Source organism: Pongo pygmaeus, chromosome X (assembly GCF_028885625.2).
Source record: "Pongo pygmaeus isolate AG05252 chromosome X, NHGRI_mPonPyg2-v2.0_pri, whole genome shotgun sequence".
NCBI classification, from domain to species: Eukaryota; Metazoa; Chordata; class Mammalia; order Primates; family Hominidae; genus Pongo; species Pongo pygmaeus.
The window spans coordinates 30,540,475-30,564,790 of NC_072396.2; the positions used below are offsets into that span (position 1 = coordinate 30,540,475).

The 24,316-nt window shown below is 35.6% G+C and overlaps 1 protein-coding gene across 1 annotated transcript in view; it reads left to right on the forward strand.

Annotated features, from left to right (window-relative positions):
• The window catches only part of IL1RAPL1 (interleukin 1 receptor accessory protein like 1), a 1,314,427-nt gene that overhangs the window by 1,286,869 nt on the left and 3,242 nt on the right, over positions 1 to 24,316 (forward strand). Inside the window, exon 9 of the mRNA XM_054471838.1 lies at positions 12,513 to 12,656. Within this exon, the coding sequence (XP_054327813.1) occupies positions 12,513 to 12,656 (144 nt within the window). The remainder of the gene's footprint in view (positions 1 to 12,512; positions 12,657 to 24,316) is intronic.

The window sequence follows — 24,316 nt, forward strand, 5'->3', positions numbered from 1 at the left end:
CAAAATTGTTACCATTAAGTGAAATTTGATATGAATGAGAATTGACTAAAAAGTGAGAAATTCTGAACTGTGATAAAAAAGTGGACAGTTACTTGAGAGTATTTTGCTTTTGACTCTTTAGATTTGTGTGACCTAGAGCCAATCTCTTTGTGTCATTGTTCTTCAGTTTTATCACTTGTAAACTAATTGCCCCTAGCCCCACTGTGGGAATCTTGAAAGAGCATATATGATACTGGGTGACTAATAATATACATTAGACCATTTGTCAGATTTTACAGATTCTCTGAGTTTTTACACATTGTGCCTCATTTTGCCAATTTTGAAAGTGAGATATGGTGGTTGCTCTTCCTAGGGATTTTCTTATGCCTTAAGTGTTTGAAAAGTTGACTCAGATATTTAGATGGCAAGTTTCTGTAACTGCAAAGTAAAAATTACAATTCCTTATGACATGCAACTGCAGTTCAAAGTACCGACTTACAATGGTTGCCAAATTCATGCAAACTAAAGTGGTAGAGGCCATTTTCAAAGCCTGAAAGTATTAAATATAAATTACCTGACTTAAATCAGTTTAGAATTATAATTCTACTCTGCATGTGATATAAAATGAATTTGACTTAAAAATTTATTTATACCACCTCACAATTTCAAGGTAATGACTCACAACTGCTTGGGTACATTTCTAATTCTCCCCAAACAAATATGTCTATAACATTTAAATACCTTAATGTTGAAAGCAACTTAAAGAAATACATTAAAGATACTGCAATAAAATTCTATTTAGTTAGGCTTCTTCAGTAGGCTGCTACCACTGGCAATTCAGCAGTCACATAAAAGTTGGCAGTATTAAAATACATTTTCTTCTGTGGGCTGTTCACATACTAGTTTAGTTTCTTCATCTGAAAAACAATGCAATTAGTCAAAATGAAATTTGAAATTTTTACCTCCTCTAAAATCAGATGATTGACTCCACGTTTTATGTGAATATTCATAAACTGTTGCCAAAACTGATTATTATTTATGAAGAGAAAAGCTCCACAGTGGTGGTTAAAAAATTCCTGTTAGACTTGCATTGCTGAACCAGGCATCTGTAAATGATAGTTGCATAAACAGGCAAATAAATAAATAATTAGGCTAAAGTGGTTACCAAGAGAACTCTTAGCAGAACATAGCTTGCAAACCACACTGGACAAATTCCATTCCAAACTGTCCAGAATAAAAGGCAAAATATAAGCTATTTTGTAGTATTAGTATTTAAAGCCATAGATCAATTACCTATGTTAAGGCTACATGAAAACCTAATACATTAGAAAGAGATGCATTGAATAATTTAGTGAAGTATTAACAGTGGTTACCTCAAGGTGGCATGATTCCATGTGATCTTTAATTTCTTATCATTCTTAAGCATTTTTCAAATTCTTTACTAAAAGCATGTTTTATAGAGTCAGAAGAAAAGTGAGAAAATCTATTTTGGTATAGCTACTGAATATTTTTGAAAATGCTTATAGGAAACCTATCATTACTCTCTGCTATAAAATCAAGTTATTTACACATTTTTCAAGTATACTGAAATCTATTTGCTTGAATATGTACTCTTGCTCCCACTTTATTTTATAAAAAAAAAATTTTAGGGGACACCTTACTTCTACATTATTTTCTCAAGCCACTGATAATTTTCATATGCTGAAAATCAATACATACGGTGGGATGATAAGATAATGCCCTATTCTTTGTGAAGCAGAGCTATGTTATGCTATTTTGGTAAAAGATAATTCATTATTGAGGACAAGTCCTTCATGTATACCAGTACAAAGGCCACTAAACTATGTGAGCCACAGACTTCTTCTCAAGTTTGTCATGGTTTAAGGAACCATTTACTGCTCCCTTTGGATGAGGCAAGTAATGGTAGGGTCTCCTGTTGGTAGCTCCCAAAACATGCTCATTTTTTCATGGATTGTTAATGGGGGGGGGGTAGATTTTTTTAAAAAGGTTAGTAGAGTCTTGAAAGCATCTCTTTACAAAATGAGAAAGAAAGGCAAATTTACCACTATTTTCCTCAGCATGTTTATGAATTCAGAAGGGTTCATAAACATTCGACATAGAGAAGAAATATATTTTTCTGTTATTCCCACTAGGGGAAATGAACCAGCATATGGTTTTTTCTTTAATACTTTGTAACTCTAGAATCACCAAGATTTTGAATGAAACTTGTTCTCAAGAGATAAACTATTACCAACAAATTTTGCCACACACGTTTTCTTCTAATGCTTTCAATAAGTCAGAAATCCATTAAATCCCTAAAGAAACAATATTAAAATAATAACATAAAATTCTGAAGTTTATTAATGTATCCCATTTGTATACTGCAATACAATCAGTTTATATGTGTGTACAATATTTTCTAAATGTATTTCCATCAATTAAATATACTATAAATCATCATACTATATTTAGGAGAGTTCAATATTTCTGTAGAAAACATGGCTTCTTCTATTGGTTATCTAGGCAGTCCAGATGTTCTCCGTTCTTTGGCCAATCCAAAGCATTCCCAATGGAAGACCAAATTGTTCTAACTATGACAATATACCCTCTTGAGGAAAATTGCTTTTAGGATAAACATCACATCCCTTAATAAGAAATAAAATGGCAATGCCACCTTCACTCTGACAGTTTTCTCTCAAGAGATGTTTTGTAACATTCCATCTGTGCCTGTCTATTTGTATGACATGTTAAGAAGGAAATTCCTAGTAGAGGGAAAGCAATACTTTTCTAAGGTATTTTCTTTTAGGCATCAGTGAAGTTTGACACCTTGATATACAATAGCCCTGTCTTCTAAGCTGGTCACCTGAGGCCCTTTTTGTTTGTTATTATAACAGTATCTTCCTTCTTTGTCTGTCTTCTCCCCATCATACTTAATCTTATGAGATCTGAGATAAAGGAAGCCCCATCTGAATACTTTGTTCCTGTATGTGTGTGCAAACACACATAATGGTCTGTGTACATCTCACATTATAGTCTTTAGATAGAAATATTTCAAACACTGCCTTTATAATCTAAAGGGGAAAGGTTTTCTGCAATAAAGCTCTGTCTGTGTTAGTAACTTCACAGTATACATTTTGAAAATATATGGCAATTTTTCCCAAGGGAGAATCATTGTCCTGTTGTACTGACCTAATTTTGCGAAACCTGGTTTAATGGGTTCCATGAATCCTCAAACAAATATTTATTGAAAAGGTACGTGCTATTTGCTTTGAAAATAAAAAAAGATAACATATTCTAGCTGAGAAATCAAAGCATGAGTTTGCCTACCTTCACCTATCACATCATACATTCATTTTCCCAGTGCTCCAGACCAAACTACTTGCCAAAATCCTATGCAGCTACCTTTGCATTGTGTCATTCTGTGTCTGACCCCCTGTCTCTAAAATGCTCCTACAGAAACACACACACATACAAATACCCCAAGTGAATTTCTCATCTGGCTTATAATTGTGATACCTATAATGTAGCATTTCTTACACTTATATAAAAGAGGTCTAGCACAGTGACACTTAAGTGCTCAATAAATATCAGCTCTTATTATTTATTATTATTTATTATTATCTGCTTACATGCCTGACTCTGAAACTAGACATGAGCACCTTTAACGCAAAAACATATTTCATCCATCACTTTCACTTTATCACTAGAACTCAAAAGCACTGTACCTGGTACAGAGAAGGCACTTATAAAACAAATAGAAAATGTATGTATTAGTGAGTAAGAAAAGTTGAATAGCAGTATCAAAGATGTGAAGCAGTACATGACTGATTTCCAAATGTCAAGTGAATACAAACATTCTTAGTTCTGTAAGTCTATACAAGACTCTATTGTCATCAGATTTGTGAATGAAAAAAGGAACAGAAACCAAACACCACATGTTCTCACTCATAAGTGGGAGTAGAACAATGAGAACACAGGGACACAGGGAGGGGAACGTCACACACTGGGACCTGTCACAGAGTGGGGGCCTAGAGGAGGGAGAGCATTAGGAGAAATACCTAATGTAGATGACAGGTTGATGGGTGCAGCAAACCACCATGCCACCTGTATACCTATGTAACAAACCTGCGCGTTCTGCACATGTACCCCAGAACTTAAAGTATAATAAAAAAAAGAAAATGGAAAAATAATTTTTAAATCTATACTATGAAGTTGACCATTTTTCTATATATTAAAAGTTTATTCCTAACTTAATGGACTGAATATTAATGCTATAATTATACCTTATCAGTTGCTTGAACCTTATGATACATTGACTAGACACACAGACATATTCTTGGAATTTTAGAATAGAAACACATAAAACCTAGCTTTTTATTCAAAATTGGGTTTGTTCTTAATCATCTAATCAGTCATTCATTTTCATTGAATATCTTTAATGTGTCAGATAGTTAGCAAGGTATTTGGGATAAGTAGTGAAAGATATAGACAAAATAGACAAAAAAAAAAAAAAAGAGAAGACAAAAAACTTGTCCTGATGGAATTTAAATCCCAGTGGAAGACAAATAATAAACAATAATACATTTATTGATAAGCAAATGAAATATTATGTTATATAGTGATGAATACTATAAAAAATAAAGACAAGTAGATGCAAAATGCAGCCACAGGTTTGTGACTTGGAATGAGTGGTCAGTGTATCCAATTGAGAAGGTGCTGTATGAGCAAAGACTTGAAGAAGCAAAGAGAGAGGCATGTAGAAATCTAGAGGAAATACTCTCTAGTCAGAGGGAAGCCAGAGCAAAGGTCCTAAGATAAAGTCATTGCTTACAATGTAAAACAATAAACAAAACTAACTCTGATATAATTCAATATGGTAAATGAGAAAAAAAAAGGAACAGGAAATACATGTTCTAAAGAGGAAAAAAATCAGGTTTAGTTGGAAAAGTTATATTAGAAGTGCAGATCCTAACCTTTCCTTGCAGGACTGGTTGGGTTTTGGTAAATGAAGAACTCCTGGTTTGGAACAAAAAACTCACGTCAAATTTAATTTACATTGGAAGGATGATTTTGGCTAAAGGTTAGTTAGCTGCTTCAATTAAAGGAATGAAGAAACTTAAATGCCCACATAAGGGGTTTACTTTGTTCCATGGGCAATGTAAATCAGCTAAGAGATCCTGCGGAAAATTCCAGGGTGAAGGCATGATCTGGGAAGATGAAACTGAAGGCTTTGTGCAGATTAGTGTACAATAGCTGTAAATAACAGAATTTTAATACAAAGGTAATCAACCTGAAATACACTCTAATTACAATAACACTTGCAATTATTATCTTACAATTTGACCTTTTATTTTTTAACTTTCTATTTTGGAATACAAACTGCAGATATTATAGAAAATTACAGGAACAGTACAATAAATTTTCATATATCTCCTCCACCTAGATTTACCAATTAATAGATTTGCCACATTTACCTTCTCTCTCTTCCTACATATAGGTAGGTAAAAAGAGCTGCACTACATACACACACACACAACATATCATTGCTAAACCCCATGAGAGCACATTGCAGACGTTGAAACTAAATTCTTCAATGTGAATCTCCTAAAAACAAGAATTTTTTATGTAACCAGGCTACATTTATCAAATTCAGGAAAATTCAAAATTACAAAATGCCATTGCCTATGATATAGTCTATATTCAAATTTCAAAAATTGTCCCAGTACATACCCTTTACACCATATTTACCACCTAGGATTATGCACTGCATTTAACTGCCAATTCTCTTTAGTCTCCTTTAATCTGGTATGGTTCCTCAGCTTTTCTTTGTCTTTGATAACATTGACATTTTGAAGAGTAGAAGTTAGATGGTTTTATTTTTTATAGTTGTCCCTCAGTTTGGGTTGGCTTGACATTTCCTTTTTTTTTTTTTTGGATGTGTATGTGTTTCTGGCTACAATACTACTTAAATGATATTGTGCCCTCTTATTGCAGTACACCGGGGGTGGGGGGGATGACATCAATTTATCCCATTATTGGTGATGTTAAATTTGGTCACTTCCTTAAAATGAGGTCCATTTTTCCCCAGTGAGGAGGTACTATGAGACGGTGTGAATATCCTGCCTCAGCAATCTTTCAACCAATAATTTTAACGTCTATTGATAATTTTTGCCTGAATCAATTATTATTATGATGGCTGAAAAATGGTCATTTCTAACTATATCATTCCTTTCATATTTACCGGTTGACATTCTGCTCTTAGGGAGAGCTTTCCCGTCTTGTTGGTTTATTTGTAACTAATATGAACGCATGGATTCATGCTTTATTCAGTTACTGCCATTATTCATTTTAACTCATCTTTTAAAACATACCACCTATGAATACTTCTTAATTCACAGAGAGAAAAACCAGCTTAACACCCTTCTTGCCTAGTTGAAAGAGAAAAAAAAGCACATTCCAAGGGTAGGCTCTAGCATGCTGTGAAGAGAATGTTACACTTTTTCTTCTAGCCTTTCATTTTATTTTTCTCTTTGAATAGTTCATTAACACATAACAATGAAGTTCCAAGGACCTGTGGGACCTTAGTCTAACTGGGCTCTAATGATGGGTCCTAGCCAACAACCATATTTGCATTTTGATTGGCAGTAAGCAGAAGTTAATTTGGTGCTTCGTCTAAAAACCTCTTTCCAAATGGCAAAATATACTACTTTGGAGATAATCTTTTGCCCAAATGTTTGGTCATACAGATTAAGCTGCTCCATTCAGGGACCATTTTTATTTTTATTATTATTATTATAATTTTGGGGGTTTATACCCTGACTTCCCAAAAAGGACTTCTGCAAGACCAAAACTGTTATTCTTACATACTAGTTTATACTTTCCCAAAACATTTTCTTCCTTTATGTGAATAGCAGCTTGATTTGTTCACGTGTCCCCCCGCGCCCCCCCTCAAAAAAAACTGCTTTTAAATTGCACTGATGTATTGTAGAATTGAGTTGAGTATCTTTGTAGGCTGAGCATAACTATCCTCCTGCCAGGAACAAATAAGTTATACTGCTCCAGAGAAATAAATATGCATATGAATTTATGTGGATGGATAAATTCTTATAAACTTTAGCTCTTTATAACACAATGAGAGAAAAAGAAATGTACTTGGTGAGGCTAATGAATAAACTGGGATCATTATAGTGTCTGTCATGCATTTTCCCCACAAACTTGCATTTTACTGCATATGAATGAGGGAAGAACACTTCAAAAGACTTTTTATAATGAACGAACCAACTTTAGGATAAACTACACAAAAGTAAGCCATCTAAAATCTTCAGTTATACCGTCTGGCAAAATTATATATATATAGGAACACGCACGCACACACACACACACACACACACAGAGAGAGATCAAATAGAGATACTGACTGAAAACTGCAAGTCAAGAATTCAAAAATATATATGAACTTTTACTTACTTTGTTAAAATCTTTACCTTTTCGAAGATTTCTAGCAGAAAATGTTTGCAAACAATAACACCAGGTACAGGCCAAGAAAAGAACATAGTTTCCCATAGTGTACTAGGTAATTGCAGCAAGATCAGTGGAAACCAAATGCATTTATTATTTGCAATGTAATTCAATATACTAAGAGATGGCGCGCACTTTATTTTAATTAGCTGTTTCTTTTAAGGGGTTGCTTGCTCCCACTGTCTTGATAAGAAAAAATTGTAGTCATTGCTCAAAATGCTTGTAGCAAATCTAGTTTTAAATTGAAACAATTTATTCCAAAGCAGTCTACTACTGCAGCAATAATCAATGTGTTTTCCCTTAGCCTGTACTGGAGCTTTCCTAGGACTATTGTTAATTGTCTGTAACTAAATGATTGCTGGGGCCCTTAAATGCAACTCTTTGGCACTTGTTCATTTGTTGTTTTTAACCAAATGCCAGTTTTCCTTAGGTTTTGCCTAGCAATTTTGCTTTACAATTTTCAATATTCAGTCTCAGTCCCTTAAAGGGGGCAGAGGCTATCATTTTAACAAAATAACACAAAGGCTAAACAGATTTTAAAAGGTCTGCACTTTCTCCTTCTGTCCTCAGATGTTGAAGTGTGCTGAAATGGTATCTTTTTATTTTTTAAATGCTGCCACTCCAGGCAACTTGAACTAGAGCTGAAAAGTAGATCCCATTTCAAAGGGAAAATGACGTTTGCTGGGGCAACACCATTTACATTGTAATGTAAAGATAAAATACAGCAGTGGGCCCAAATGATTTCTCTTAACTGTGACAGAATTTAATCCTTAGTAATTTTGTATAACCCAAAGGATAAGCAGTAATAGGTAGCGCATGTATTAATGAATCTGCCTGGCTTGGAGCAAGAGAATACAGAGGCTAAATCTAATGCGCCATTTTCTTTGAGAGAGTTTTCATATGCTATATAAACCAGTGTGACTTAAATGGAAAAAAAAATTTAACTTGCATACATGTATAATGTGTGGGCATGTATATTACACTCCTGCATAGAAATATTGTAATAACTGAGGAGCAGGCACTGTGCACCATGGGGAAAGACATTTCCATTTTGTTCCTGACCTCTTTATAAGGACATTATAAGAAAACTATGCTTCTGCAACGTAATACTACAGAAGTCTCTGGGGGAAAGTCTGTGATGCTCTCAGGATCTCAGGATAAATTAGCTCCTTGTAAATTCTGTTTCTTTAGACTTGTTTTTGGTATTCCTATTATAAGTAAATGACTATCTATGGCCCAGAAGAATTATTCTTGCTTATTGCTCATTCTCTAAGCATATATAACTTTTCATATGTTTGTACCCTAAAGGAGTTTTTCATGTGACACAAGACTGTTTCTGTAATTGCTAAGCTACATCAACCCTGCTCTCTTTTTCTTATTATATTTCAGACACTATTGATTGACTATGTAGAGTATTCTAAGTAATGTATATCATTTTTTAAATGGCTCGTGACGTGTAGCAATGGGAGTAACTCCTATTTGGGTAATTACTTTGCTAAAAATAAGAAGGACTTATTTTCATACAATTTTTCTCTAATTTACCTGTATTCAATTTCTCAAAATTAAAAAAGTATATAGAGACCAGTATTATAAATACCATCTGGAGAAAATGAGAGTTCTGTTTATTAGATTGATCAGATTATATTTCAGACAAAGATTTTTTATTATTTCCAAAGCTCCTCGACTATCTATGGGCACTTAAGGCATGCCACATGCCCAGCCCCTGTGTAGTGCCTCCAGATGCAAACAATGTGCTTGGGGGCACCGTAAAAGAATCATTCTCTGCCTGGGCCCTTATCTACAGCAGAGCAGCTTTCCTGACTCCCGGCTTTCTTCCCACACTTCTCCCCACGTAGGCCTTTGGTTAGAACTTACGTTTTTCTTAAAAAAAAAAAAAAAAATCACAATGTTAAAGAATTGAAATATGATTCACATAATATAAAGCATGTAGCTCTAAGTGTTTGGCTAAATGAGTTCCGACAAATATAAACGCTTGTGTATCCACACCATAAACCTATTTACTTTACCCCAGAAAGTTTCCTCTTGCTCCCTTCCAATAAGTTTCCCTTCACTCATCACCAATGAATCTATTTTCTGATTTATGTCACTATGGATTATGTTGGTCTGTTCTTGAGCATAATTTAAATAGAATCATACAGTAGGTATTATTTTGTGTCTGGCTTCCTTTTTCTAACATAATTTTGTGAGAGTCACGCATGTTTTGTGTATCAGTAGTTTACTACTTTTATTGCTGAGTATATTCTATCATATGAACATACAATAGTTTGTTCATCATTTCCTGTTAATGGACATTTAAGTTGTCTCCATTTGTGGCTGCTGTGAACAAGTAAGACTATTCTGAGCATTCTCATACAACTCTTCTTGCAGATATCTGCTTATATTTCTCTTGGACAATTACCTAGGAGTGGAATTGCTATTGATTTGGTAGATTTATATTTAATTTTATTAGAAATTACCCCAAAGTTTACAATGTGGTAATATCATTGGGTACTCTCACTAGTGATGTTTGGGAGTGGAAGCTAAGTGTTCTTGATTATTTTTCCATTTCTTTTTTTGTACAAGAAATTTTTGAGTGGTAAATTCCTAGTGTTTAATACACTAAATTAGAAAATCTTAAAAGAAGCCATAGTCAAAATGCTTATTTCTCACATTATATCCAGTGTATTTTAAATCATATCTTCCTGATGTATAAATCACCCTGTGGGCATAAGTTAGAATTTTACACAGGCTTCTGTGTATGGTGGAGTTTATTATCTTGAGTGAACAAGACCCAATGTATCCTCACAGGATTAGCTGCTCACCCTTTCTGTTCATATTATAGGGGGAAAACATTATACTGAAGAGCTTTTTGTATTTTGTTCCTGGTATTTTTGTAGTACTGTCTTGTGTGGTTCCTCACAATGTTAATCAGATAAGCTGCTGGAGGTATTTTTCAGTGTTTCACACTTCATATTAATTTACTTAGACTCTAAAAGATTTGATCTCACTTTATTTTTTATTTCTTAGATGCATACAGTTCAATCGTTTTAAATAAGATTTTCTTCAATTTCCCATTTAATTTTAATAATTACAGAAAAATACACTTGATTAAACAGTAGTTAATGTGTTGTTTATTAAACTGTAGAATTAGAAATCAAGGGCTAGGTAATAGGAAATATGAATGAGGATTTTTTTTTTTTTTTTTTTTGAGACGCACTCTCGTTCTGTCGCCCAGGCTGGAGTGCAGTGGCACTATCTCAGCTCACTGCAACCTCCGCCTCCTGGGTTGAAGCGATTCTCCTGTCTCAGCCTCCCAAGTAGCTGGGATTACAGATGCCTGCCACCATGCCCGGCTAATTTTTGTATTTTTGGTAGAGACAGGGTTTCGCCACGTTGGCCGGGCTGGTCTCAAACTCCTGACCTCAGGTGACCTGCCCGCCTTGGCCTCCCAAAGTGCTGGGATTACATGTGTGAGCCACCGTGCCCAGCCTGAGGACTTTTTTTTCTGTAATTATTACAGGACAAGTGACATCACATGCACACACACACACAAACACAATGTTCTTGTGAGAAAATGATGGCCGTGCTTTTCAGATTATTTGTCACTCAGACTACACCAGTCCCATGATGATTTCACCCCATTTGTGAGAACTCAGGACTGATCTGATAACCTGAGGGTACTTGTTACCAGCAAAACCATGGATCATTTTAAAGTTCTCAGTCTAAGCTTACATTGACTGTGCTATGAAATTACATAACTTACTGGTGGATTCTGAATTACAGAATCAAGAACAACATTATTTTACAGCTTTAATTTCAGAAATGTTTATATTTAATTGTAGTCAAGGAAACTAGTACTTTTCAAAGTAGTTGTCAACTGCAGGGAACAATGGTTACCCATCAGTAACAACATTTGGGCTATGATGATTATGGACAACGCTTAAAGTGAGTTTCAAAAATCTATGCATGATGGCTTACTATTTAAATACCAGTATCCTTATTTTTGTTACAATGTCCATGGTTCTAAAGAAGGAGAAAATAAACAAAATATTTTATCTCCAAGTTTTCCTGATAAGTTTTGATCTAAGGTAGATATTCAATAGAAAAAGGAGAATTTGTATACAGTGAGTGTCAAGAAAATTCCTTTTTTTGGATAGAACGTAGTAACATGCCTGGTAAAAGGGGAAGCAAAAATTTTAAAAAGTAAATGGTTGAATGAAAATAAAACACCACCAACATATTCATGTACTATCCCATCTACTAGGAGGCCTACTTCTTACACCCAAAAAGCATTCAGCCTCCAAGATTATGGTAGACCACCTTGGTATCACTGTATTCAGGAAGATACAGCATGGGAGCCATTGCTCCTGGCAGGAGTCAGCAGACAGCATTCATTAGATAGTCTTCCCAACATTCTATGCAACAATCCACAGTGCTCTCCTGAAACTGTGTTGTTTGACCTCTCACCTTTCTTTGGCCCCCAACCCACAGGTGACAGCTCAAGTGAGAGGGATCAAGATTCTCATTGGGAGAGGCCAAAAGTCATCCTGGCTTAAAAGCTTCATATCCACAGGAATCAGTATCTATTTTATCAACCCCATAAGCATAGCTTCCGGGATCTCCACAAGGGATACATTTATATAAGAGAGTTATGGTACTAGGGATACATTTATATAAGAGAGTTATGGTACTCTGTTAAACCCAATATTATAGTTTCCAATCAGATATTTACAATTCTCTTAATCCAAATACAAGCTACCAACCAAGGTTCATTTTTACCACAAGCAATATTGCTTAGCAACATAGTTGTCACATACCACCTTCTCTAGTTACCAAGGAAACAGAGCTAGAAAGTTATCAAAAGGTCAAATTCTCATGCAAAAAGGAAAGGGGTTGTGTCAACCCATTACCCACATCTGATCTCATCCAGGAAAATGTGAAATCAAATTGAGTTTAATTTATGATTTTGGAAGTGAATACTATATAATTCCCCATTGTGGTTTTTTTCTTTCTAGAGCTAATGTACACAGTGGAACTTGCTGGAGGCCTTGGTGCTATCCTCTTGCTGCTTGTATGTTTGGTGACCATCTACAAGTGTTACAAGATAGAAATCATGCTCTTCTACCGGAATCATTTTGGAGCTGAAGAGCTGGATGGAGGTAGGATGTTACCTCTTTTATTGTTCTTTCTGAGTATTCTAATTTCTTTCTTGTCTTTGTTTTATCAAGGGGAAAAAAGTTACTTGCATAATCAATGGCAGCAGCTCGTATATTCTTTCAATGCTCAGTTTTTAAATTTCTCTTTTGTAAGGAAATGTATATGTGATGCTTTAGAGCCAATACTGTAGGTATTTTCCTCTGAAAGTTGTAAAGCAACACCTATCCATTTTAGAATTGTATTCCAAACAACACTTACAAATTACAAACACTGATTGCAATGCCATCAGAGTGTTCATTTTCTCTCACCTTGTAATCAGGACTGAAAGGCCAGTTCTACTTTATTTTAGGTAAGGAGTGTCTCTTTCAATTGTGTTTTCTAGCCCAGTAGTTTGAAGCGAATCTCAATTTGTTCCTGTTTAGACTGATCCGTTATAATAAACTGTACTGAGTATTTAAATTCATCCAGCAGTCTTTTCAATCTTGTTTATTTAGCTATATTTAGATAGCTTAATTTTTATTCCAAGTGTGGACCAACAGAAAAATGCACAAGCACATTGATTTCATAGTAATGCATCTCATATTTTTACTGTAAGTAGACAAATAAATATTGTTTTGTGGAAATCATAATTAGTATTTCCTTCTGGTCACCAATGAATATGTGTACAATCTAAGAGGAAAATGGAGTCCTTAAAATTCAGCTCCCTAAACTGCACATTAGACTTAGTTTATTTTCCTTTTTGGTCATTTTTTAAAAACATAAGATAACCAGCAATATGGGAAGCATATGCAAACTGACAATGAATAGTACAGACAACAAAGCTTTCTTCATCATTTTTGTGTGTGTGTGTGTGAGGTGGAGTTTCACTCTTGTTGCCCAAGCTGGAGTGCAATGGCGCAATCTCAGCTCACTGCAACCTCCGCCTCCCGGGTTCAAGCGATCCTCCTGCCTCAACCTCCCGAGTAGCTGGGATTACAGGTGCCCATCATCACACCCAGCTAATTTTTTGTATTTTTAGTAGAGACAGGGTTTCACCATGTTGGTCAGGCTGGTCTTGAACCCCTGACCTCAGGTGATCCCCCCATCTCGGTCTCCCAAAGTGCTGGGATTACAGGCACGAGATACTGCACCCGGTCTCATCATATTTATATACTGATTTTTTCAGTGATTTTCAGTTTTGCAGTAAATGGTACCAAGGAAAATGAGGCAATTGCCTACATTTTGCAGGTTTGTAAAGAGAAGTGGGTTATTCAGAATGCCTAACACTCCTCTTGGTTTACCCTTCTCTCCTTCCCATTAGGGTGAAGCCTGAACTGCAGCAAAACCATTTCTTTTTCTTAAGTTTTTAATTGCTGATTTGCCTATTTGTTTCTAACTTTCTTGCCTATTGATACAAATTATTATTATTACTATTGCTGCTGCTTTAAAGAAATATAAAGACTTTGCCATTGTCGGAACTACTGTTGAATGAGTACCAAGCATAGTGCTAGGCATTCTTAAAGTCATTCTTGCTAACCCTCACAAACATCCTGAGGTCAATATTGTAATCTCCATTTTACTGATAAGGCAACTGAGACTTTCAGAGGTTAAATAACTTACTCAAGAAGATAACACAAATACTTTAAGGGTCCAAGATGGGATTTGAAAATAAGTCTATTCCCAAAGCCTTTATCTTATCGGACACTCTCTATTATTTTTATTTTTTTAAATTTAATATGTTCAGTATAATCTAAAGATCTGCTGTTGTTTGCACAATTAGCACAGTACATGGTATTTGAAAAAGCACATTACCTAAACAAGTCTCCCCTTTTCTGTCAACCCTGTTTTGAATATGTTTATTTTGTGTTCTGAATGAGATGAATCATTTTACCAAACCATCCATTTCTAGGGCAGTAATCTGTCATTTTCTGAATGTAGAAAATTCTGGAATATAATGAAAATGAATTAATCATATGCAGTTGAACTTTCAGTCATTCGAAGTTTCGTTTAGTGGGTCCTGCTAATTGTAAACACTTCAGTGACTGACTTGGGTAGCCTTACCAGATTTCATTGCTATTCTGAAGCTGCTGGGTTCTCAGTTTTTTAAAAAATGTTTTAAGTAAGAAAACAAAGCAGACAAACACTAACAAACAGTATTCTAACAGATGAGAAGGTTCTCTCGGAAAGCCAATTTAGTTAATAAATCCTTTAGCAATTCTTAGAACTCTGTCTCTGGGGCCATCTTAAGCACAATCGAGGGTGTAACTATTAGGGCTTTTCTTGAAATGCCACTGAAAATGAATTAGACCCAAAGAAAACCAAGATAACAAACTTGCCATCTGGAAAATGTTAATGTACAAGTTATTCCCCTAAAAAGGCGGGGGCGGGGTGGGGGGGGAGCAAAGACTGTCAAGGCAGTGATTGTTCAAATGGTTTTATGGGAAGAAATTATTACTAGAACCGCAATCACATGTTCAGCCTCCCTATATTAAAGCAGATCCGTTCCTGCTGAAATGGTGGTCAGGGCCCCACTCTTAACTCGTATCTCCCGCTGCATCACACCTAACCTCTAGAACTTCCAGAGACACTGTTTTATCAGAACCATACAGCAGTACTACAATTATATAGCAAGTTTAAAATCTGTATCTTAACGAAAGTTAGAAGTGTATAATTGCAACTTTCTTTAATTCTCTAGTGCTCCAAAACCATTCAACTTGGCTCTCAAGTTCCCGTTTCTACTGAGAAAAAACTCATAACCTTGCTTCTCCAAGATTACTCAGTCACTTCTGGTTTGGAATTCAGCTTCTTGTGGGTTAACACTCAGTTGAAAATTGGAATATTCCATTTCCCTTCTTCTCTTTTACTCTTGTTTAAACCTGTTTCTAGGGAACTCATATATAGCTTTCTGGTAAAGGAAAAAGTCACCTGGTGCATATGCCATCCCTTCCTCGCTTGAGATACTACCACCTGGTCTTTGGACATGTTGAGCACTGACTTCTGAAGGCTTAGATCCTTGTCATAGCCTCCAGTCACAAGTTTCACACACTTGACCAGGTGCTTCTCCCTTGGGAATTTCAGACATTCTTACCTGTGTTTCTAGTCCCATAAACTCCGCTACACGCATACCCACCTTCCCATTAAACAAACAAACAAACAAAAAAAGTAATCATCTTCTTTATTCTTTGCCTCTTTAATATACAGTTTCCACATTGAGTGCAGGATTTCTCTGTGAAGTTTACAGTTTCCCAAGATTTTCCCTGGGAAACTTGACACAAATCCTCACCCTTCTCAGATTCTGCCTCAAACCATAGGAAGTTCTGTTATCTTCTTCTCCTCTCTGGGGCCCGGAGGGCCCCTTCTCAGAAACCCATGCAGGCTCTAAACCTTAGTCACAGCCCCTTAGAGCCTCCTATACATGCTTTTATGGTCAAAGAATGATCTACTCTTCCAAGAGTGAAAAACTTCTCTGACATCATCAAATCCCCATGCTTCCTAGCTCTGCAAGCTTTTTCCTCTTCCAAAGAAGAGATGGCTATTCAACAAAACCCAAGGCTTTGTAAATTCTTGTCTTGGCTTTTAAAAAATGCAATTTAGAGTCAAACCTGAGTAATGCCTTCTTTATTCATGGCTATCATATTTACCTTCCCTGAAGGGGTAATTTATAAAATACTTTTGAAAGTAAGATAAGGCAAAAAGTGTGAAAAATAACCAGGGAAAAATGTTTAATAATATTCTGCTATAGCAATATGATGATAATAGATTCAATGGCCGTTTATTGAATAACAAGTGATGTGTTGACTACTTTATCAATAATCAGAGAATCACACAATTAGAAAGAATTTAAGCTCTGGTCTAAATGGCTCTAAATTCCAAGATTTACAGCCATTTTATCAGACTCGCAGATGGAGTTTCTGGCATCAGGGACACGTTCACTCAGTTCCTTTGGAGTCATTACAAAAGGCATTACCTGGCTATATCAGTTCTTTATCAGAAGGATCATGATATAGAAGGATTCTAATATTTTTTCAAGATAGAACATACTGATGCTTTTCTCTCTCAGTTCGTTCACCTCACTCCTTGTTCCCCTCTATATAACCTTACATTTTATTGTCTCCCCTGGGTTCAGTCCTTAGCATTTCTAATTCTACAAGACTCCCCGCCCATACTCATTCTTTGTCATCCTCCATTTTACACCTCAGTTCCTTGTATCACCCTCTACCTCACTGGCCACACTTTCTCCTCATGTGCCATTTCTAATTAGTCATCAGTATCAGTCAATTGCACCTCTCAAAAATCGGTATTTTCCTTACCCTTAATTGCAACTGCTTTGTCCAAGCCTCCTACACCACCCTCTTGCTTTCATTCTCTACTTCTCTATCTTATCCTTCACATTCTAACAGAATTATCTTTCTAAGTACAAATTTACTGTTCTATTTTTTAAAATGCCTCCATTTTGCCTTCCAGAACAGTCTAGACTTAGCTCAGAAAGCAATTGCCATCAAAGGGTGACCCACCTTACTTTTTTGTAGCATTGCCGCCCCCATGGGAACTCAACATGCAGAGCTCTAGTTAGAATAAGATGTTAGTCTTTGGAATAACACAGCTATTGAGAATGAACCTAAGACAGTGTAATCATGCATAATTCTCTGAGTTTTTTGGGGAAAATGAAGTAACCACAATGGTTAAGGGGAGGAGAAGATAAACTATCCCCCTACCACTTTGATTCCACAATAAAAGGAAAGAAAGTTTGGACAAATTCTGCCACAAAAATATTTAATAGCAGACAGCCTTATCACTCAACTTTTAAATCAGAAGAAGTTCCAATTCTGTTGTATATGTGTGTGTTTGTGTGCGTGTATGAATCTGCATGTGTGCATGCTTTTCAGAAACCTTGCAAGAAATTTTCTCCCAAGGCAAATGTGGCAATACTCCAGTGGCAGGATTGAACTCACCTTCTGTTGACTTCCAAGAATAGTTTTCATCAAGACCATTTTGGAATTAAGCCTAGAAGATCTTCTCCAAGGGGGCAGACCACTGGCCCTGCTAGGTTTTTGTAGGGGTGGGGATGTGTTCTAAATTGTGTTAAGTAATTCATATGTCTTGATTAACACTGATTTTACCATGGAGATACCATTTCCGAGACCCATTGTACATAGTAAAAAGCCACTATCTTTAGCAATGAAACTTGATTTCTAATATCCATTGTGTTAATTGATGAAGCATCTACTTTTGATCAGAAATATAGTTTAAGTGCTTGTAGTGACTGCCTCTGGAGTGTTGCCTCATTTTAGTTAAATGCTTGCTGACCATCCTAATAAGGGCAAGCTACCGTCTTTAGAGTAGAACTTATACTAACAAAGTACCACCACCATTTATGCTGGAAAGATTTTAAAAAACAGTACAGACATCACAACAGTGTTAGACTCCTTTGCTCCTCCATGTTTCTGAATGGAGTATCCCTTCAAGTTTTGTTTAAAGTTTATAATGCTACTTTGTATATTTTTTTCAGAGTGTAAAATAGTTTTTGTTGTTGTTTTCAGCTTTTTTTCCTTCTCTGACTATGAAGTATGTGGGGCATGCTTACTCATAATGACGGCAGGGCAAGCTTAGAAGAACACTGTAATCACTAACACGAATCCTATTTTAAAGATGAAGAAAGAGATCTCCTAGTCCTACGTTGGGAGTTATTACAGGCATTGAACAAAATTAGTTAGAGCAATTTTTTATAATCTCCACCTCCATCTCAGAAAATGTGAACATCTGTTCCATTTCAGGCATATTAAGCACATTGGCATCTATGAAATCTTAGGCCATAGAATTTCTTTTTCTTTCTCTTTCAATGACAAGGTCACTCACTATTCATAGTTTCAGGAATTATTGTCCTCATGTCCATCAGTGAAACATAGTAACTCTGTAAATCATTTAAAAACCTTATAGGGATTTTTTTTGGTGGTTTTTTTTTTTTTTTTTTTGGTTGAGGGGGGTGGGTGATGGTGGTAAGTTAGACCATTTACATACACAGGAATAATCTTTAGAAGCTAGAACAAGTTTTTGGATCCCAGAGGAGAGATGTAGAGTTGTTCTAGGTATATGACTTGCCTCAAATCATTAACTGTTAAATGGTAGGAACCAAGGCTTCTTATCCCAAATCTTGTGCTCCCTTTGCTATTCTGCTACTGCTTATCCCCTTAAGACTTCTGAATCTGTGTTGCCTGCTGCCCTCTTAGGGATTCAAGAGAAGGAAATAAATATCTATAGAATGACTCCTTTGGACCAGGCATTTTGCTATATGACGGGGTCTCATTTAATTTTAGACATCTTCAGGAAGGTGCTGTTTTATAGATCAGGAAATATAGTCCCAAATGAGTTATATAAAAAGTTATGGCAATCAAGATTTGAGCTAAGCTTCTGGGTTTTTTTTCACTACTTTATACCACAGATATTTTAACTAGTATCAAATTTAAGTGTTTGAGAACTTATAGATTCAAATAATCCAGAAAAGTACCAAATGGCACAACATGTGAATTAGAACAGTACTGTAAAGATTTCAAAGTGTACAAGTCAAGCAAATTTATTTTACAATTGCCAGAGGTTGTCATAGAAGAATTGAAATGAAAAGCAAAATTTATTAAGACACTGACAGACATTCAAGAATCATAAAATCAAACCATTAAGGTTTTATATATCTAATGTTTATTCATTCAAAGATATATGATCTCTGAAGAGAATTTTATTTGAAAAATCATATCTTGAAAAATTGAGAAAGCATATGATGGCAAATCTGAGACATAAGAAGAAATGTGACTTACTTATTGAAAACTATAATTTATTCAGATTTTATCAATGCGAATTTTTAATTATCACAGTTTTCTGTGATAATATGCCACACTTAAACATACAAAATCAACTTTTAGGATTAAAAAAAGATGAAATATACAATTTATCTTTGAACCCTCCTCCAGTTTCATTTTAGGAATCCGTTTACTGCATGATGGCCTCTGCTACTAGTCAGTTTCACTTATGTGATTCATATATACTTGAGAACAAAGAAAAAACAAAAAAAAGGGAATGGCCAGCTGCCAAAAACATTTGGCAACTATTCAGTAAGTGTTTAGAGGTTAAAAACTCCCCCGAACCGGATGTCATACTTAAAACATTTCTATTGTCAGTAAATCTTTTTTCTAGCCAAATCCAATACAGCCAAAACCTTCAACTTGAAAAGTGAGTCTTCAACCTACATTTTCTTAAAAGCTGTGTTATTCTAAAATAATCCCGCAGATTCCTTGCTTCCTCAGTCCTTTTAAAGAACATTGAGGGTATTATCCTCTCATATGTTAAAGAGAAAGGTGCATTTATCTATAACCTTTCCAAACCCTCTTTTCATTCCTGAACATAATTCCATTTTTTCCTTCATCAAGATTTCTTAATATTTTAAATTCATATTTTTTATTTGTTAAAGCCACAGAGTCCAAACTTCCTTCTTTCCTCTCAAAAATGTTTTTATAAAACATCACAGCTTTTAGTTAATTCAATTTAAGAAGAAGTATCTGCTGGACTTGTTGATTGACTTCAAGTAACCAAACAACTAGTTGAATGATTGGATCTTGTTTTTTTGTGTTTGTTTGTTTTTGGTTTTGGTTTTCTGGTGGAGCATATCTGCCAGGGTCTTTTGAAAGTCATAAGAAAGAGTAACTTAATGACTATATTGCAGATTATAAAGAAAGAATTACTACAAAGAGTGTGTATACCAGCTGTTTTTCATTTCTGCTGTGGACAGAATTATAGTTGATGGCTTAAATTGCAGAGGATTTTGAGAATAAAGCTCAGAATAAGAAATAGACTCTTGTACCAACCTATAACTACTTTTAAGCTGTTTATAAATGAAAGTTGAATTTAAATTATCCTAGCCCTACCCTTTAAAAATATTAGCATAATTTTGTTTTTCATGGTTATAAAGATGTCAGCTTTTCAAAGTTTTACCAGTCACATGAAGTTCATACACATTAAACTATGTCAATTTATGTTCTTACTTATATCAAAACAATCTAAGACGTACTATCCAAGATGCATATACAGTTGGTAATTGAAAAAGGGAAGACACCTTAGAATCCATATGATTTTGAGTCAAAAAACATTGCTGAATTTAGTATGGCATCTGGCACTCTGCTTCCAGTCTGACAACTTTCAAATCATGGATTTGCTTCTGGTGGTAAATAAATGCCTAACCCATTACTGCACTGATGCAGACTCTGGAGAAAGAGAGAAGTTACATATCACTCAAGTGTCCCATTGGTTTGAGGATGGTGCTGCAGATGCTTGAAAGAGGCTTTCTACCAGTATAATCTACTTGGAAACAACTCCATTATAACTGGGAGATATTAACTTAAGTGCTATAAATACATCCAGATGACATAAGGAGATAGAAAACTAACTGATGTCATAGCACCAATTCCTAAATTTAAGATTAATATGGTTATTTCATATATTAGTCTAGGCAAAAATTTATCCCCTTTTTGATAAAAACATGAATTCTCAGCTATTTTATTAGGAGTGTATCTCCTCTAAGTATTAGGACCATCTATCATGGAGCCGAGGGGGCAAGGTTTGGTTTTTATGATGTTGTGGTCAAATACCTCGCAGATAACTGCAGTTGTTTGGTGTCATTGAGACCGCTGCATGCCTATATCCTGTTCTAGAACAGAGTTTATCGAAGTGTGGTCCCTCAATCAGCAGCAGCATCTCTTGAGAGTTTGCTATAAATATAAATTCTAGGAACCTACTCTTCACCTACTGAATGAGAAACTCTAGAGGTGGGGCTCAGCCCTCCAAATAATTGTCATTCATGCTCAAGTCTGAAAACCACTTTCCTAGAGGCATTTACACGGACCCTAAGGTTTTTGTTTTTGTTTTGTTTTGTTTTTTTGAGACAGTCTCGCTCTGTCGCCCAGGCTGGAGAGCAGTGGCGCAGTCTTGGCTCACTGCAAGCTCCGCCTCCCGGGTTCACGCCATTCTCCTGCCTCAGCCTCCCGAGTAGCTGGGACTACAGGCACCCGCGACCACGCCTGGCTAAATTTTTTTGTATTTTCAGTAGAGACGAGGTTTCACCGTGTTAGCCAGGATGGTCTTGATCTCCTGACCTTGTGATCGCCCGCCTCGGCCTCCCAAAGTGCTGGGATTACAGGCGTGAGCCAACGCACCTGGCCAACCCTAATGTCTTTTCATGAATCACAGTAAGAAGCTACAGTTCAAGAGTATTCCAAAGGAGCCTTGCTAAACTCTGAACCACAGCTTCTAGTAATTCCTTGAGAAGTCAGAGCAGCATGGAGTCTACATCTCCAAAGCAGTCTCTCCTGAGAAATGATCCGAGTCTTGAGAAAAATCTCAAAATTAGCTATCGGGTGTGAGTCATGAGATACCAAAATGAAAGGCCATTCGTTCATTTTATCAACTGATAAACTTGAGCCTCTATTAAGCCCTAGTCACATACCTGAGCTAAGGATCTCATAGTCTAAGAGAAAAGATAAGATATAAGGAAAATCATATAATACATGGGAAAAATATCACTTCCAACTGAGGGAAATCAGGCTAACCTTCAAGGAAAACAAGCTAAAAATGCAGCTGCTGATTATTTAGACAATGAGTAGCCACAGATATTTTTTAAGCCACCATAACACATGATCAGTGGTAAGGTCTGGGAGGGTAAATTTGGTGACTCTATTCTCCAGAAGGAGAAAGAAATGGAAAGGGAAGACCACTCAAATATAATTGTAGCAGCTGAGATATGAGTAGGGCCTAACCTAGAATGGAAATAGAATCCAATAGATTTGTACCAATGAATGGCGATGAGATTATTAGTAAAGATAGATAAGGGATAGATGGAACGCGCATCTGAAGTTTTGACATTAAAGAAATGAGATTTTTATGTTACTAAAATTAAAATGAAACAAAAGATGAAGAACAGAGCTTGAGATGGGAAGCTTGTTACGTTGTGAGCATGTGAAGTGTGAGGTGCATGATGAAGATGCAAATTAAAGTGTTCAGGTTACAGGTAGGAGTGGGGGACTGTCATAATTCAGGAGAAATAGAACAGGATCGTGCGTCCAAATTGAGGAGGCATCTACACAGAAGTGATGTTATGGAAGTTGATGTTATGGAAGGAAAGGATATTTTTAAGGGAAAGTGGGCTGAAAGAAAAATGAAGTGGACCGCAGAAAACATCTTGCAGAAAGACGGTATTTATGGGTTGGAAGCGAGGTTTCCATGAAAGAAGCAGGGGAATCAGAAACATGTTATATAAGCAAGGGTGATATTTATCTGAAATTTACCAGTATGGGTGGACCAGTTGTTTACATCTCGTCTGATTTCTGAATGCTCTGTTCTTACTGGTGTTCGTGTTGATACGGCTTTAAAATAATCATCTTAAGTCTAGAGAAGACATGAGGCAATGAATGAGGATCTAATTATTACACAACCCCAATTGAGGGGAGTTTCAACACTTTGCACTACTTTGTAGCAAACTGGAAAAGAACAGATTACCGGAAAGAAAATAGCATATGCCCAAAATAATACTACAATCCACAATCTGGCCTGAGGAGTCCTTCCATTATTAGCCTGTGACTCCTGAACTACCCTTAGTAATACATTTAATCTCTTAGGAATGTACTATTGATTTGTCTGCATCTCCTGCTAGGCTAGAAACTAATGACCAATATTGTAAAGAAAGTTTAATATCTCATAGATAATGCATGTAAATAGTTAATGAATATTTTAAGTAATTATTAACCAATATTATGTACTGACTTTATTGTGTGCTTTTTTTTAATGATTTCTTACTCAACTGAAGTGTTTACATCAATGAGTGGTACAGTTATAGATTGTACTGGCCTATGGGCATATAGCTTTGCTATAGCAAATATAATAATTATTTTTGGAGAAAACTAGATTTTGTTTTTTAAAATGTACAACTATATGCTGGCTAAAGAATAAAGGAAATGCCAAAATATGACACATTTGGTAGGATTGTTTTTCTTAAACTTTTTTGCCCTAAAAGCTGCTTTTTAAAAAACTCTTCTATAGCTGAAGTTTTTATTCCAAGTATCCTATAGTGAAGTTGTTAGTGCCTTATATACCTGTGTTAACTTTACATGTAGCAAACACTTTTCTGAGTTTGCCCTGAAAAGTTATAATCATAGAAGATTTCTAGATGGCTCAAAATTATCAGACTACTAGAATTAACACACATGTATATAGCTCAGGAAGTGAATTTTAGTGTCCTTGAAGTCAAAAGGATTGTCCCAAAGCCACCCAGAGCAACGGTCAAGAATGTCCCTCTATCGTTGATGTTTCATAGCCCAAATATTTTAAGTTCTATGCTTAATGCAGAGTTCATTTTATTCTGAAATTTATGAGTGTTTCAATTTAACTTGATCTAATCATCAAGTAATACGCTGCCTATCATCAGGGAAGTGCAATAGAGAGCTAAAGACATTGATGTTGGTAGACTCAGCATGTCGACAGTATTTAAAATTTAAGTGAACTATGAATCTTGATATCTTAGTCTAAAAAGGAAATTGACAAAAGACTATCCGGAGGATAAATGATTTCTTATTCTTAGAAACAACAAATGAGAAATCTGAGGTGGTATATTAGAAAACTTAAGATAAAGATAACAAATGACAGTAGT